The 13,127-nt window shown below is 41.7% G+C and overlaps 1 protein-coding gene across 1 annotated transcript in view; it reads left to right on the forward strand.

The window, feature by feature from the left end:
• Nucleotides 1-4,640, forward strand: part of MSL2 (male-specific lethal 2 homolog (Drosophila)) — a 7,684-nt gene extending 3,044 nt beyond the window's left edge. Inside the window, exon 2 of the mRNA XM_018560208.1 lies at nucleotides 2,879-4,640. Coding sequence (XP_018415710.1) covers nucleotides 2,879-4,488 — 1,610 coding nt within the window. The 3' untranslated portion in view covers nucleotides 4,489-4,640. The remainder of the gene's footprint in view (nucleotides 1-2,878) is intronic.
• The last annotated feature ends 8,487 nt before the right edge of the window (nucleotides 4,641-13,127 follow it).

The raw sequence follows: 13,127 nt of genomic DNA on the forward strand, positions 1-13,127 counted from the left end.
GGGGGGGGCGGGGGGGGGAAGGGGGAGCAGAGCTGATGCGGAGGAGGCTGACAAAAGCCCAAGCGAGAACTTTCTTATTTAGGTCCGGCCTCTGCTTATTGGCAGCAGGTGGGTGCAATTGCCAGCCTATTATTGCAATATGAAATAGCCAATAGCGGCCTGTCATTGCTCCCAACCACTGTCTGCTGTTTACATTTAGCTTCCTCAGTAGGCAGCTGTCATTCCCCAACTAAAGCTATTGATGTGGAAAGATGACACTAGGGAGCTAATAGAAATTTCAGTGGGTGTGTGAAAATTCTCGGCCGGGCAGAGCTAGCAGCCAATGAGCTGCCAGTGTCAGGAGTCAATGTAAACGGCGGGAAATTCCTCGATCAACACTCATAAGCGTTAATAGAGGAATATGTTCTTTTTTTTCTTTTCTTCATTCAGCCAGTAGGCTGAACAAAGAAAATAGAAATGTGTTTACCCGGCTTTATAGAATGACAGAACCTGAATATTGTATGTTATGTTTACATCCAAATCCCTCTTTTTAGAGAGCAGGCAGTAACTTTAGAATGGTAAAGCAGGATGTTTTTAGCCTTTGTGGAATCAGCGTGTATATTTCCAAAGACAACAATATAGTGGGAATTGTATTTGATGAGGGGACAGTGTCGGCTGTTTGATATATCACTTCCGCATTACATGTGAGCTAATCACTGACTATTGTTTGCTCCGTTGTTCTTCTTCAAGTACACACCCATGTTATCATTGGTCATGGCTAAACCCTCCTCTGTAGATAATAGAATGACTAGGATGTGTAGTATGAAGTAGAGAGCATATTATATGACATTGTTAGCTGGGAGTAATCATGCATGTGGTGCACTGTGCACAGGAATTAATTGGCCCCCATAGTGTTGCTCAGGCAGTGCAATATGTCTGCAATGCATTGCTCAGTTCATCCCCCCCCCTCCCTCCCCGGATGTATGTTAGAAAGGCACACAGTGAAAAGTGTGACTGCTAACATACCTAATACAACTTTTAGTAGCCACTTGTGAATTTGGGACTCTAATGGCCCTTACAACTAGTATGTGTTTTACAGAATCATTACACTATGGCAGTGTCAGGGGAATGACCGCGCAACACATGAGACGTACCTTGCTGTGCGGGCTTACCACAATCCAGGAGTGTAAATGGGTCGTAGATCATATGTAGATATTTGTTCTGAGATTTATAATTGCTCCATGTACCAGGATTATAGTAAAGTGTCCTCTTAATTGTTGTAACATAAAACAAACTCAATGGTTGCCAGTGAGTCGAAGTATTGAAGACCCGTGGGTCAGCAAGAGGGGCAACTTGTGTTTTTCAGATAGAGTAGTTGGCAATGGCAAGCCTCCCTGTTTCTCTCACGACCGGTTAAGATCACTGTACATTTAAGTTTTATTGTACAATACTTAATCCCCTTTAGATCTACTTATAGCTATGTATTGCAAGGGCCTGCCTGTGGGATTTTTTTGTTTGGCCGGTGGTAGATTGTCTCACAAATTGCTCCGTGAGCCTAATGTAAACAGCTACGGGCTATAGGTACTGTACAAGACAATGACAGCTGGCAGTGCCTGCAGCCATTCGAATATGTCATGCGTGTTTTAATTACCTGCGGATCATCACCCCTGGACGCAACCTGTTTGCATTGTTTTGTATTTGTTTGTTTGAGTCTCAGTACAGTTCATTAGACTAATGTGATCTAAGTGTGAAAGGGGTCTTAATCCTGTGTCCACAATCATCATCATTTTATCAGATGTTTGACTGCAAAAGCCTAAGGGCTAGTTCTGCATTTGTTGACTTGTATTTCCTGTCACTTTACAACAGCTAGTGGGAGTGACTGCGTGATAGGAGACTGCCGAGAGCTAGGTTGGGCCTGTTGTGTTCATACACTGGTTCATTCACAGACACAACAATGTGTGTGCAACCATCCGTACACTGACAATGTCTGTGGATAGACTATGCCAAAGAGTGTAGTGGCGGGGAGAACGTGATGTCATTTTTATGTCCAATGCTTATTTAGGAAGAAATGTTAGATGACACATTTTTACATGAAAACATTTTAGGCTTTAAAAGCTTGAATATCAATACTAGTGTAGAGACTTGTAGCACACTTTTTTTTCTGTACTACATACATTTGTCTTACAATGTTTTTTTTTAAGGAGGTGTACTGTGAATAGACATTTGAATTCACCCACCATATTCCTGGGGGCTCCAGTTTCAAGGTAACTGCCTATGTGTCACATACAGTTTATTGAACTGTCACAGCCCTTATGATGGAAGCTTACTTTGTACACTCAAGTACAACTTTTTGCATTACAGAGTGTGCAAGGGCTACTTGCTCTAATTCACATATGTTGCTGCAAAGTGATGGCATTTGCTAAGGCCTAGTGTATACAGGGAATTGTGTTTTGCTTCTGAAATTATGTGAAGCATTTTTGACGGGTCCTAACAGATTTAGGCCCCAAACAGATATAAATGCCCCTATTTTGTAACCCTGTAGGAGTTATCTTGGCACACATAAGTACCTGTTACATTAATAGAACTATACAATGACACAAGTCTGCTTGGCAGGTTAGATTCTTTCCCCAGCATAGTCTTGTCGTTTGATTATACCTTCCTGATCAAAATAATGAACCACTGACGTCTTGTGTTTCCTATTTTGCCAAAGCTCAGTAAAAATGTTAAATCGGAAATCATGTAAGCTCTCACAGGCAGGGCCCTCCGTACCATCTTGACTTGTATTGTAACTGTAATGTCTTCCCTAAATTGTAAAGCGCTGCGCAAACTGTTGGTACTATAAAAATCCTGAATAATAATATCTAGATGATTAATAAAAATTTGTATTTTTTTCTTTCAGGAAATTTGCTTGAAGACCCTATTGCTCCAATCAATTCTACTTGCCAGCATTATGTTTGCAAGCGGTGCAAAGGAAAAAAGATGATGATGAAACCTTCCTGCAGCTGGTGTAAGGACTATGATCAGTTTGAGGAGAACAAGCAGTTGGGCATCCTGGTGAGCTGCTATAAAAAACTATGCGAGTACATCACCCATACCCCTCTGGCACAAGACTTATTAAATACATTGGAGTGCTCTGCAGACATCGCTGCATTTCTTCCTGAAGAACCTGTGGAGGAACCCACACCTGAAGACCATACAAACCCCTCACAGCCCCCCTCACCACTGTGTCCTTCTCATTCCCCTTTACCTTCCAATTCAGAACTGGTTACAGAAACTGAAGCCAATCTCTATCACATCACAAAAGATACACCAGAGCTAGAGACAAAATGCTCAGTTACAAATGGTTTACCAAACTGTAATGGATTATCTGAAACGGAACTTGCTGTAAATATTCCCTCTCCCGAGAGTCCCAGCCCCATTGACCTTTGTTGCACAGCTATTGACATTAAAACAGAAGATTTATCAGAAAGCTTGGAGACTGTCTGCGACCCAGTTTCTTCTAGCGAGCTTTGTGCTGCTGGACTTGATCTATGTAGTTATAATGATGACCTGAAAAGTGGAGACCCATTGTTACTTAGCGTAGAGGAAGTTCTTCAGAGCTTGGAGACCGTTTCCGGTGCAGAAGTTACTGACTGTGACCTACAGCACGGACTGGACACTTCGGTGTCAAATGGCACTTTCCTGGATCTCTGCCCTCAGCCTCTCACACACACTGTTTTATTGTCCGACAGTCATGTTCCATCACATGGTGTATCTTGTACAGCTGCAACCCTAAAAATGGTGAAAACGAACCGTAAGCGTTCACGATCGGAAAGTGACAGCGAAAAGGTTCTGCCACTTCCAATCTCCAGCATAATACTTGGACCAGCATTGGGTACCCCGACTCCTTTTCTACTGACTCGGGAAAACAGGAACTTTTTGCAACCCATAGTCACTGTCCCCAATGGGGGTAGTTCATCCAAAATCAGCAAGACCATTCTTCTTTCAAATAAAACCCTGAAAAAGAACCCGGAGCACATGCATAAGAAAACACATCCCAAAACCAAACCACCATTATTAAAAACAAAAGACAAGGTTAAAGAGAAGATCCCCAGCAATAATTTGATTCCTGGGAGCCCAACAAAAACTGTGTATAAGAAACCACCAGAGAAGAAAGGTTGTAAATGTGGACGTGCTACTCAGAATCCCAGTGTTCTAACATGCCGAGGCCAGCGTTGTCCTTGCTACTCGAATCGCAAGGCTTGTCTTGACTGTATTTGCCGTGGCTGCCAAAACTCTTACATGGCAAATGGAGAGAAGAAGCTAGAGGCGTTTGCAGTGCCAGAGAAGGCTTTAGAGCAGACCCGGCTTACTTTGGGCATTAATGTGACAAGCATTGCAGTGCGGAATGCCAGCACGAGCGGAAGTGTCATTAACGTTGCGGGATCTCCCGTAGCGACATTTTTAGCTGCCAGTCCTCACGACGACAAAAGCTTAGATGAAGCTATAGACTTGAGATTTGACTGTTAATTGGGCCAGCTGTTCTCTGGCTTTTTGGAGGGCAGGAGAATGGTTGTAGTTTTATGGCAGCTATGGTTCTGTTTGGTTAACTTGCCGGAGCTTCTGCATATAGATCACTTGTATCAAGTGTGTTGATTGCTAAGTTATGTGTTAATGTGTTTTGGGCTGGGTAGGGTGGGTGGGAGGCACTGGGATGGCACGGGGGGAATTTTGGTTGTAAGAGAATTTGTAACCCTTCAATCTGTCATTTTTCTTGACTTCATTACAAGGGTTAGTGATATGATTTCAAATTGATGATGATGCACCTGATTTATAGAAAATGATCTTTGGCAAGAAAAAGCAACCACAAAACCTCTTGTATCCTGTCATACATTGTTTTATCTGTTGTCCAATATACTTGTGAGGGTGACTCCCCTAATCTTATTACATTCTATAGAAATCAAAATGCAAATTCCATGTCCCATTTTGTTAGAAGAACCTCTTACAGTACACATTTCACATTCAGATGAACTCCTGGGGGACTTTTTAATTGATTTGTTGTGCGACATTAACTTTTTGTTGGCTGTTACCTCGTTTGCAGCACAGTGACTTTATGGAGCTGCAAATCTGTCAGCAAGAAGTTTTTGTTGGGCTACTCGAGGAATTAAAAAGTTCCCGTATTTGTTTAGGTTCTGCCTGCCAATTCATTTTTTTGTTTGTCTTCAAGTGTTAGGTCCAGTCTGTTTAAAACCATTTTTATAATATACCTGCAGCATTCCAAAGAAAAAGCATGCTCAAGTCTATTTTATTTTACGCCACTTCAGCTTGTTATATCTGTTCATTTTGATGTGTTTTTGAGGTTTACAGAGTGAGTGTGACTTGCAAAGAAAAGGTTCCCCAGCTGCATATAGTGACTTAAAGTAACTACATAGTTTAAGAAAGCAATAGCTGCCACAAATTCTAAACCACCTTACTATACAGTACATTTCCCACACATCTTTATTTACTGTAATGAATTTCTTTCAGCAGCAGATATAAAAAAAAAAGGATCTTTTACTAGGTTTCCTCGTCCAGTTGTGGGTGTCAATATGTGATTCACTTCCTCTCTCGGCAGTTGGGATACTCCTTTTATAGGCATGGCTTTGGAAGCTGGCATCTTTGGGTTCCAGCTTTTGGCCCTCTATATCAGGACTGGACAAATCGCAGGATCCAAGTAGCCAATGCTCCTTAAAAATGACAGCTGGCGCCTGACTTTTGAGGTTTTCTCTAGTTCTTGTCAATGGAGCTGGCTCCTGCATTCTACACACTGGCTCTGGGATTCCATAATAATTTGTTCACCCCTGCTCTATATGACCGAGTGGTTTATCAATGCCAGATATTCCTAGTCAGCAGAGCACCCTCAGATCATTGGCCATCACAATTGGATACCGCTTAGTAGAGACCGCGGTCCCCCACTTGTCTATGAAAACTCCAAATTAATGGGGACAGATCGTCCGATTCTCCAATTCTGTGTAAAAAAATAGGTATTCATTGAAGGTTGTCCATTCATTTAGTATTTTTGCAGTAAGATTTCCTGTGAGGCCTTGGAGTTTTGATTAACTGGAGTAATAGAGCTTGTGAATGTTCACTGAGCGTATTAAGTGAGCTGCGTTCATTTCTATTCAATCAACCTGGCATGTGTTAGCAAAAATCTGAGCATCTTTTTTTCTTCCTTCCTCTAGTTCACCATTGGGTATACCAAATGACCACCGGTTCACCATAATTAGGATCATGCACCTTACCAAGTGAACAGCCTCTACTCTTTTAAGTAAATGACCCCCAACACGTTTTGAGAGTAGAGAGACCGAATGCTTAGTGCCCGAGCTACTGGTTCATCCGCAGCAGCTTCAAACCCAAACTGTATAGGCCATAGGATGTCTACATTGCCAGAGTCCATTCACAATTTGTGCCAGTTATAATGTCTGAGTATAGTGTGGTCACGAGTATGAAACTTCTTACTCATCAATATAACCCAAAATTGATCATTTTTTCACCTTGAAAGTAGAAAGAAAGTGTGCAGGCTTACATGGTGCAGAAGAGCAGAATATTTTCTATGGTCACATCTATGGCTTTTTATGGCACGCAGGGCATTGAGGTAATAAACTGCTGCAATATACCGAAACAAGGGAGCTTATAATTAGGTGATCCATTGTCATGTTTATGATTAGATGAGTTTTGATGTGTCAGGAAAGTTATTTGGGTTTTAGATCTCTCAAGTAAATTGTATGACGCTCATGAAATCTGATTTCTGTCATTCCCCTCACACATCTTACATGCCAATATATACGGAGTAGTGGTAGGAAATACACCTTGGGAATGGTTTGAGATGTTTTACATTGGGCTGTTAGAATATCTGTGGGCAGTTACCATGCAACTCCACTTATAGTGTTGGTAAGTACTTTGTGAACTACTTGACCTCTGTGGTGGTCTCTCATGTTTAAGCTCAACTTAAGGGTTTATTGGAACTCTTCTAAAATAGGTCAGTGGGGTCATGTGCATTCCATATACTATACAGAAAATCTTTGTCAGGGCTGGACAAGTCCCAGGAGTCAGGTTGCCAATGCTCTTTAGAAATTCCAGCTAAGGCCCAGTTTTTGAGGTTTTCTCTAATTGTTGTCAATGGAGTTGGCTCTTAAATCAAAATCCTGCTGGCTACTGGATTCCATAATAATGTGCCCACCCATGCTTTACGTAATACCTAGGTGGCCATTGCTGATTCAGGGTATGTATTCTTTTGCGGCCACACTCTCTTGCTGCCTGTCTGAACTCCGCTGTTACGTGGTGTTGGAGCTTAGACTGTGATGTCATAGCACCCCCATGTCTTAGTACTTGGGCCTGAGCGACCAATCATGAAGCCAAAATACCGCCACATTGGGGAAGGCCGCATGCTTCCCCAGGGGGCCTGGCAGTGTGGGGTGAAGGTAAGGAAATGTGGCTGGGTATATATACATGCATAGGGTGGTGGGATATGTGTCACATGCACTTTTACCTGAATTGGCAAAGTGACTCTTTTTTGGTAACTGACCCAGAACAAGATTCAGATGTTTTGTTCCAGGTCAGCTCAAAGTATTGAGGTGAGACACGGCCAGGAAATTGACTTTTTTTTTTTAAAGGGGGACAACAGTGGCTGCCTCTGATTTTCTCTTCATTCAGGCTTCCTTTTAACTGGTAAGGTTGTGAAACTCCTCTAACGCTTGTATAAACTGTCTCTGAAATCAGGTGAAATGCTTCGGCTTTAGTGAGAGCAGAAATAAATGAATCCCCATTGAGTCAGCTGACTCTTGATTGTTACTTGCATCGGTTCTGTAGTTATTGAGATGAGGAATTGCTGAAATACTTCAGTGTTAAGTGGGAGTTTTTGCCTTAACTTTAATCTGATCAGTGCCAGTGTTGTAAGAATCGGTCCTGAGGACATATTCGGAGATGTTCCATATGGGGGGCTACCTAGACATTTTTACATCAAGCTCTCTGCATGCTTTCAGGAGATGCAATGACCCAATTACCTACGCAGGGGAAGGAAGGATTTGTGAAAACATTGTTTACAAACTGAATGTGGTGTTTTTCAAGGGATTTGTATAACTGCATCAGTGAGTGATTGTGGTATTTGCAGTCTACCATTGTTTTCTATCGCAAATACATTTTTAGTAAATCTGTAGATTTCCTTTCAGATAACCTTCAGCAAAATAAGATTTCTCACACAAACTAGTGTAAACGGATGTCTCTCCCCTTATCTCCAGAACAGCACATAATCCTTGGCTTGAAATCATAATGCCCCTTTCAGATGGGCGGCATCATCAGGTAGGTTTGCCCATCGGATGCCCAATGTAAGTCTATACAGCTGGATCTAAACGGACGGCTGTGTATTTACATCCATTTGCGACGACCAAGTGCGAAAAAACAAACCGTTTCCCCGGACTTGATTGTGCCGGATTGCGGGTAATCTTATATAAATGGACACAAGTCTGTTTACATCCAATTCCCTGTAGAGAGACATAGGGGTCCGTTCATTTTAGTTTTTTCCTCCATAGCAAAAAGCTGGATGAACACGGATGTCCCAATAGTGACATCAGATCCATACGGTTCTGGTCAGGAGGGGATCCGTTCATGGATATCCTCCTGATCGGACAGTGTGAAAGGGGCCCAGTACAGAGTCTATTTAATCTTATTTTGAATGCAGTATTTTAATGCATGGTGTGATCAGTAGCTCGGGCATCTTTCCATTGTGTTATTACAATGGTGGACAAAATATACAGAACTCAGGAGATTGGCAGTCCAGTGTAGGCATCAACTGGCACTGTTTTGACAAGAGAGGCATTTTCTGCGGTCAACAGTATTAGACGTGTATAGCCTTGAAGTAGAACTGAGGCTGAAACTTTTGTTTTCGGATAGATAAGGGTTGGGGATATTTGCTTTCATTTCCTGTGCAATAGTCACAACAGGAAGTGAGAAGTAAACCCTCCAGTGAGAGAATCGCCCCCCAGTGTCCCCATTGGAAGATTTCTCATCTATTCCTGTTCCCAAAATTTTGGATTTTCTCTCACAATCACCAGGACAAATAGGGAGCGTGAATCTCTCTACAGGTGCCCATACACCTATCGATTTTCGTTCAGGAATGGTCTTTTGTACGATAATCGATCAGTTCATGGGAAACCAACGATTGTAATTCCTGTACTCCTGGCCGAATTTCCTTGACCGGTCAGGCTGGAAAACGAATGAAAATTGATACATTGGTGTTTTCGTAAGAAAAAAAAATTGCAGCAAGAGCACTGCACATGCGCAAACGAAAATCCGTTTTGTCAATCCAAAAATTTGGTGAGGTAGTATTACTAATGTACGATTATCGAAGTTGACATTGGTCTGTGCTTGATGGGGTATTAGAGCTGGAATCGAAGGAGGGTTCTTGGCAGCAACAAAAATTCCTCGGAAATCTATAGGTGTGTGGCCAGCTTGTCTGTGTTACTGTTAGCAATAAAATCTGACAGGAGTTGTAATCCCGTTCCACTTCATCCAGAAATAAAAGATGTTTGTCTTCAGTTTCACTTTCTCATATTTGATACTATAAAGCTGGGCAGTGACATTTTTGTAAACAGTATTTTTTACCTAATTGTTATGTCTGGACAGGATTCTGAATCCTCCAACGTGCCCTACTACAAATGTTCTTTCTGTAATTCAATGGTGTTGGCCTTTAGATGTCTGTTCCCTATAACATGTTCATAGACACGGGATTACTCCTTTACAGTTCACACATTTGGTCATTCTTGATGGGGTACAATGGAAACTTCAAGATTATGAACATGAAATATGAGCAAAAAAATTCCAGAATGGTAATGACTGTTTCCATGATAGTTTTCCATCCTGGACTTCTTGTGTGACTTGGCCAGAGAAGCGTGTGATGGTAGACGTACCTATTAAAGAGGTGAGCTGCAAGCCGTTGGGCACATGGGCTCTCCGCCGTGTGTTCTATATTCACAAAGCATATATATATATATATATACTATTATGATCTATTCTAGGTGTAGTTTGGGGAACGGGGTGTCATCTTTTTGGAGATGGAAAACAAAAGTTGAAATGTGAGGTTTCATGGATCCGATTCATGAATGATTTTGTTATGTCAATGCTAGTATTATATTACAGAAACATTTCTCTGTATATTACAGAAACAAATAGTCCGGCTTTGTCTGGTGGCCCTGACAGTTCTACTTGTTGCTTCATCTACGGCCATCACCGCTTGTTTTAAAGAATGAAATTGTGTCCTAGCAAACTGTGATATAACAATACGTAACTGCAGCAGGATTTCTTTATCCTTCCCATTGCACATTTTATGATTAGCAGTTCACATTTTTAGGTTTGGTTTAGTTGCATAACAAAAAAGTTGAGGCTGTGGTTCCTTATGTCTAATAATGGTAAAACCTGCTTCATCGAATGTAGTTCTTGTCTGCAGTATCAATTCCTGTACTTTCCTCCTAGATGCTGGTTTGGTCTGGGAAAATGTCCTGGTCTCTATTGGAACTGTTTATAAAGAAATTCAGGTGATCGAGTGCCCCTGGAATGGTCCCTGTAGGCCGGCTCCTGCCCTCTCTCGTGCAGTAGTGACCTTTCCTATGTATTATTATAAGGCTCTCCATAGACAAGTCAGTGATATGAATGGGGTACCATTTGTCTAGGTATTTTGTTGGACACATGAAATTGAGGCAAGAATGACGTGTGAACATCATTTGGCCAGAGCATGTCAGGCTGGATGATTTATGCATTTAGTAATCGCTGTCTGAAGTCCTGGAGGGCAGTCTAAGGGCACATTCAGATGGGTGTACACATATGTAGACATGCGAGCTTGTAAAAAGATCCAGTCCTGGAAGGGTCAGGTGCTGTGTGCTATTGCGGAAGAACAGGCTGCCCATAGGGAAGAACAGGCTGCTGTTGGCAATTACACACTGGGATCAGGTCTTTTTACAGGCGTGCACGCTGTACTGCCATGTATGCCCGTCTGAATTGGCCCTAAGGCTCACCACGTGTTACAGTTTACAATATCTTTTAGATGTACCAACAGCTATGTAGTGCAAAGGTCTTGTGCAGACTGGTTGGCCAGCAACTGATTAGATATATTATAGTGTTGGTAAATCTAAAGTTGATTGTATAGTCAGATTCTAATGTGTATGGTGACCCTTAAGATGCCCACACACCTTGCGATAATCGTGGGAAATCCCGCAATCATACGATTATCGCAAGGGGTGTGGAAGGCGTGCGACCTCAGCTACTGTAAGGTCGCACAACTTTTTTATCTTAGGAACATGTTAGAAAACCCGCCGAGAATCGTACGGTAGCGCACACTTCCCGTTCAGCATTGCAGTCATCGGAAGCCTGCCCCTCGCAAGTACGATCTGCCTGTCCAAGATAGGCAGATCGTACGTTTTTCTAATCACCTTACAACCATGGCAAGGCGTGTGCCCAGCATTAGACTGGCTGTACATGTGCCAGCTGTGCAGCTTTTAATTGGCTTTCACTCACCATAATTCTACCCCCCTTTTTATTTCAACCATTCTTTAGCTTTCAGCAATGTAATCGGTGAGATTGAACATGCCTTTCAGCTGGTGTTCTAGTCCTTTTTGGAAAGTTCTACCATGATTGTAATTGTATGTTGTCTGAAGACTAAAACAAAACCATTGGTAGCTTATAAGTTGAAAGCCGATGAAAAGCTCCAAAATTAACAAGTTGCCATCATTAAAGCTTCTTCCTAAGGTGAAGATCACACAACTTTACCTCCTGATAATGTCTTTTACCCAAAATTCCAGATGCTTGTAGGTTTCAGGAAGTACCGTACTTGTCTAAATTGGGCATCGGGGATGTAGCCCAATGCTTGGTGCACCTCTCTGCCGCCATGCGTGTTCTATATAAATAGTCGTTCCAGCAGAACCATTTTCCTTTTTGCCTCAGGCCAGAGTATCTTTTTTATTTTTTTTATTTGGGTTCCTGTGAGTTTCCTATTTGGTTGGTTGAAGAGATTATAGCCCATTGTGGTGAGAGCCTCTTGTCTGATGCACACGTTCTCAGTCACGCTCTTGTTTTATGTATCATGATGTTTGTGAATGTGTTGAGGTAGACTGCTATACATAACTTCTAATCTATATCTGTGCATAGGGGGAGGTCAAGGCAAAAGCCATAGGAAGATGTAATGTACATGTCTGGTCTGTAATAAAACCCCCCACTCTACCCTTCCTCTCATTTTATTTTATTATTTCTTTGTGAGAAGAGTTCAAACTATTTTTGATAATGCGTAAATGGTGGAAAATGAATACTTTAGTGTTTCTTGTCATTGTTTGCCAGCACCGGCACCTTTTTTTCTTTTATTTTTAATTATTAAATATGAGGTTCTGTGATGTCTTATTAAAACCAAATTGTATTTCGTTAATTTTTTGTCATGTGCTTTTCTGACTTTACCCAAAAATGTCCATACTTTGTGTGTAGCTGACAATGACTTGCCAATGACGATGGATCTTGTGATTTGTCCAGATTTGCTAATAGTTTAATGACTTTTGGATCTAAATAACTTGTTTTTCTTTTCTCTTTGTTCTCAGTGTGTGCTATGTTTATTTCAGCGCACCTAATATACAATAAGATGGATACAACCCTCTGATGCCTCCCAAAAAGATTTTGTTCTGCAAGAGGTGACATCCTTTTCAAACTAGAAGATCTGTTATCCGCACACCATTCTACTTCAGACTATCATCTTTATTTATATTCTCTTACCATGACATATAGATGCAATGTTTCTGAGCCTCACAAGACCTCTTTGTCAGGCAAAGTGTCCTTTTTAAAACTACCCTTTGGGATCCCTCATCTCTTCCCTGTACCCAGTGTCTCAGCCTTTGCGGAAAGGTAGGCACCTACATTAAAAATACAAAAGCATATGGACTTGTGATCATTCCCTCAGCAACTTTCAGCTCCTTGAAAGTGTGTATTGGATGAATTCTCCATTGAGGTGTCTAGGCGATGCTGTCTGTTAACTCTAGAACTCTGGTGTATTTACAGCCCACTGGCCTTCCAGCCTTTTGAAAGACCCTAAGCCTTTGCCACATGGGGAAAGAAAAAGCAGATTCTGCAATTAAAGTGACCACAAAACTAGTGGAAAGAAA

This window comes from Nanorana parkeri, unplaced genomic scaffold, assembly GCF_000935625.1.
Source record: "Nanorana parkeri isolate BGI_ZX_2015 unplaced genomic scaffold, ASM93562v1 scaffold439, whole genome shotgun sequence".
Taxonomy (NCBI): Eukaryota; Metazoa; Chordata; class Amphibia; order Anura; family Dicroglossidae; genus Nanorana; species Nanorana parkeri.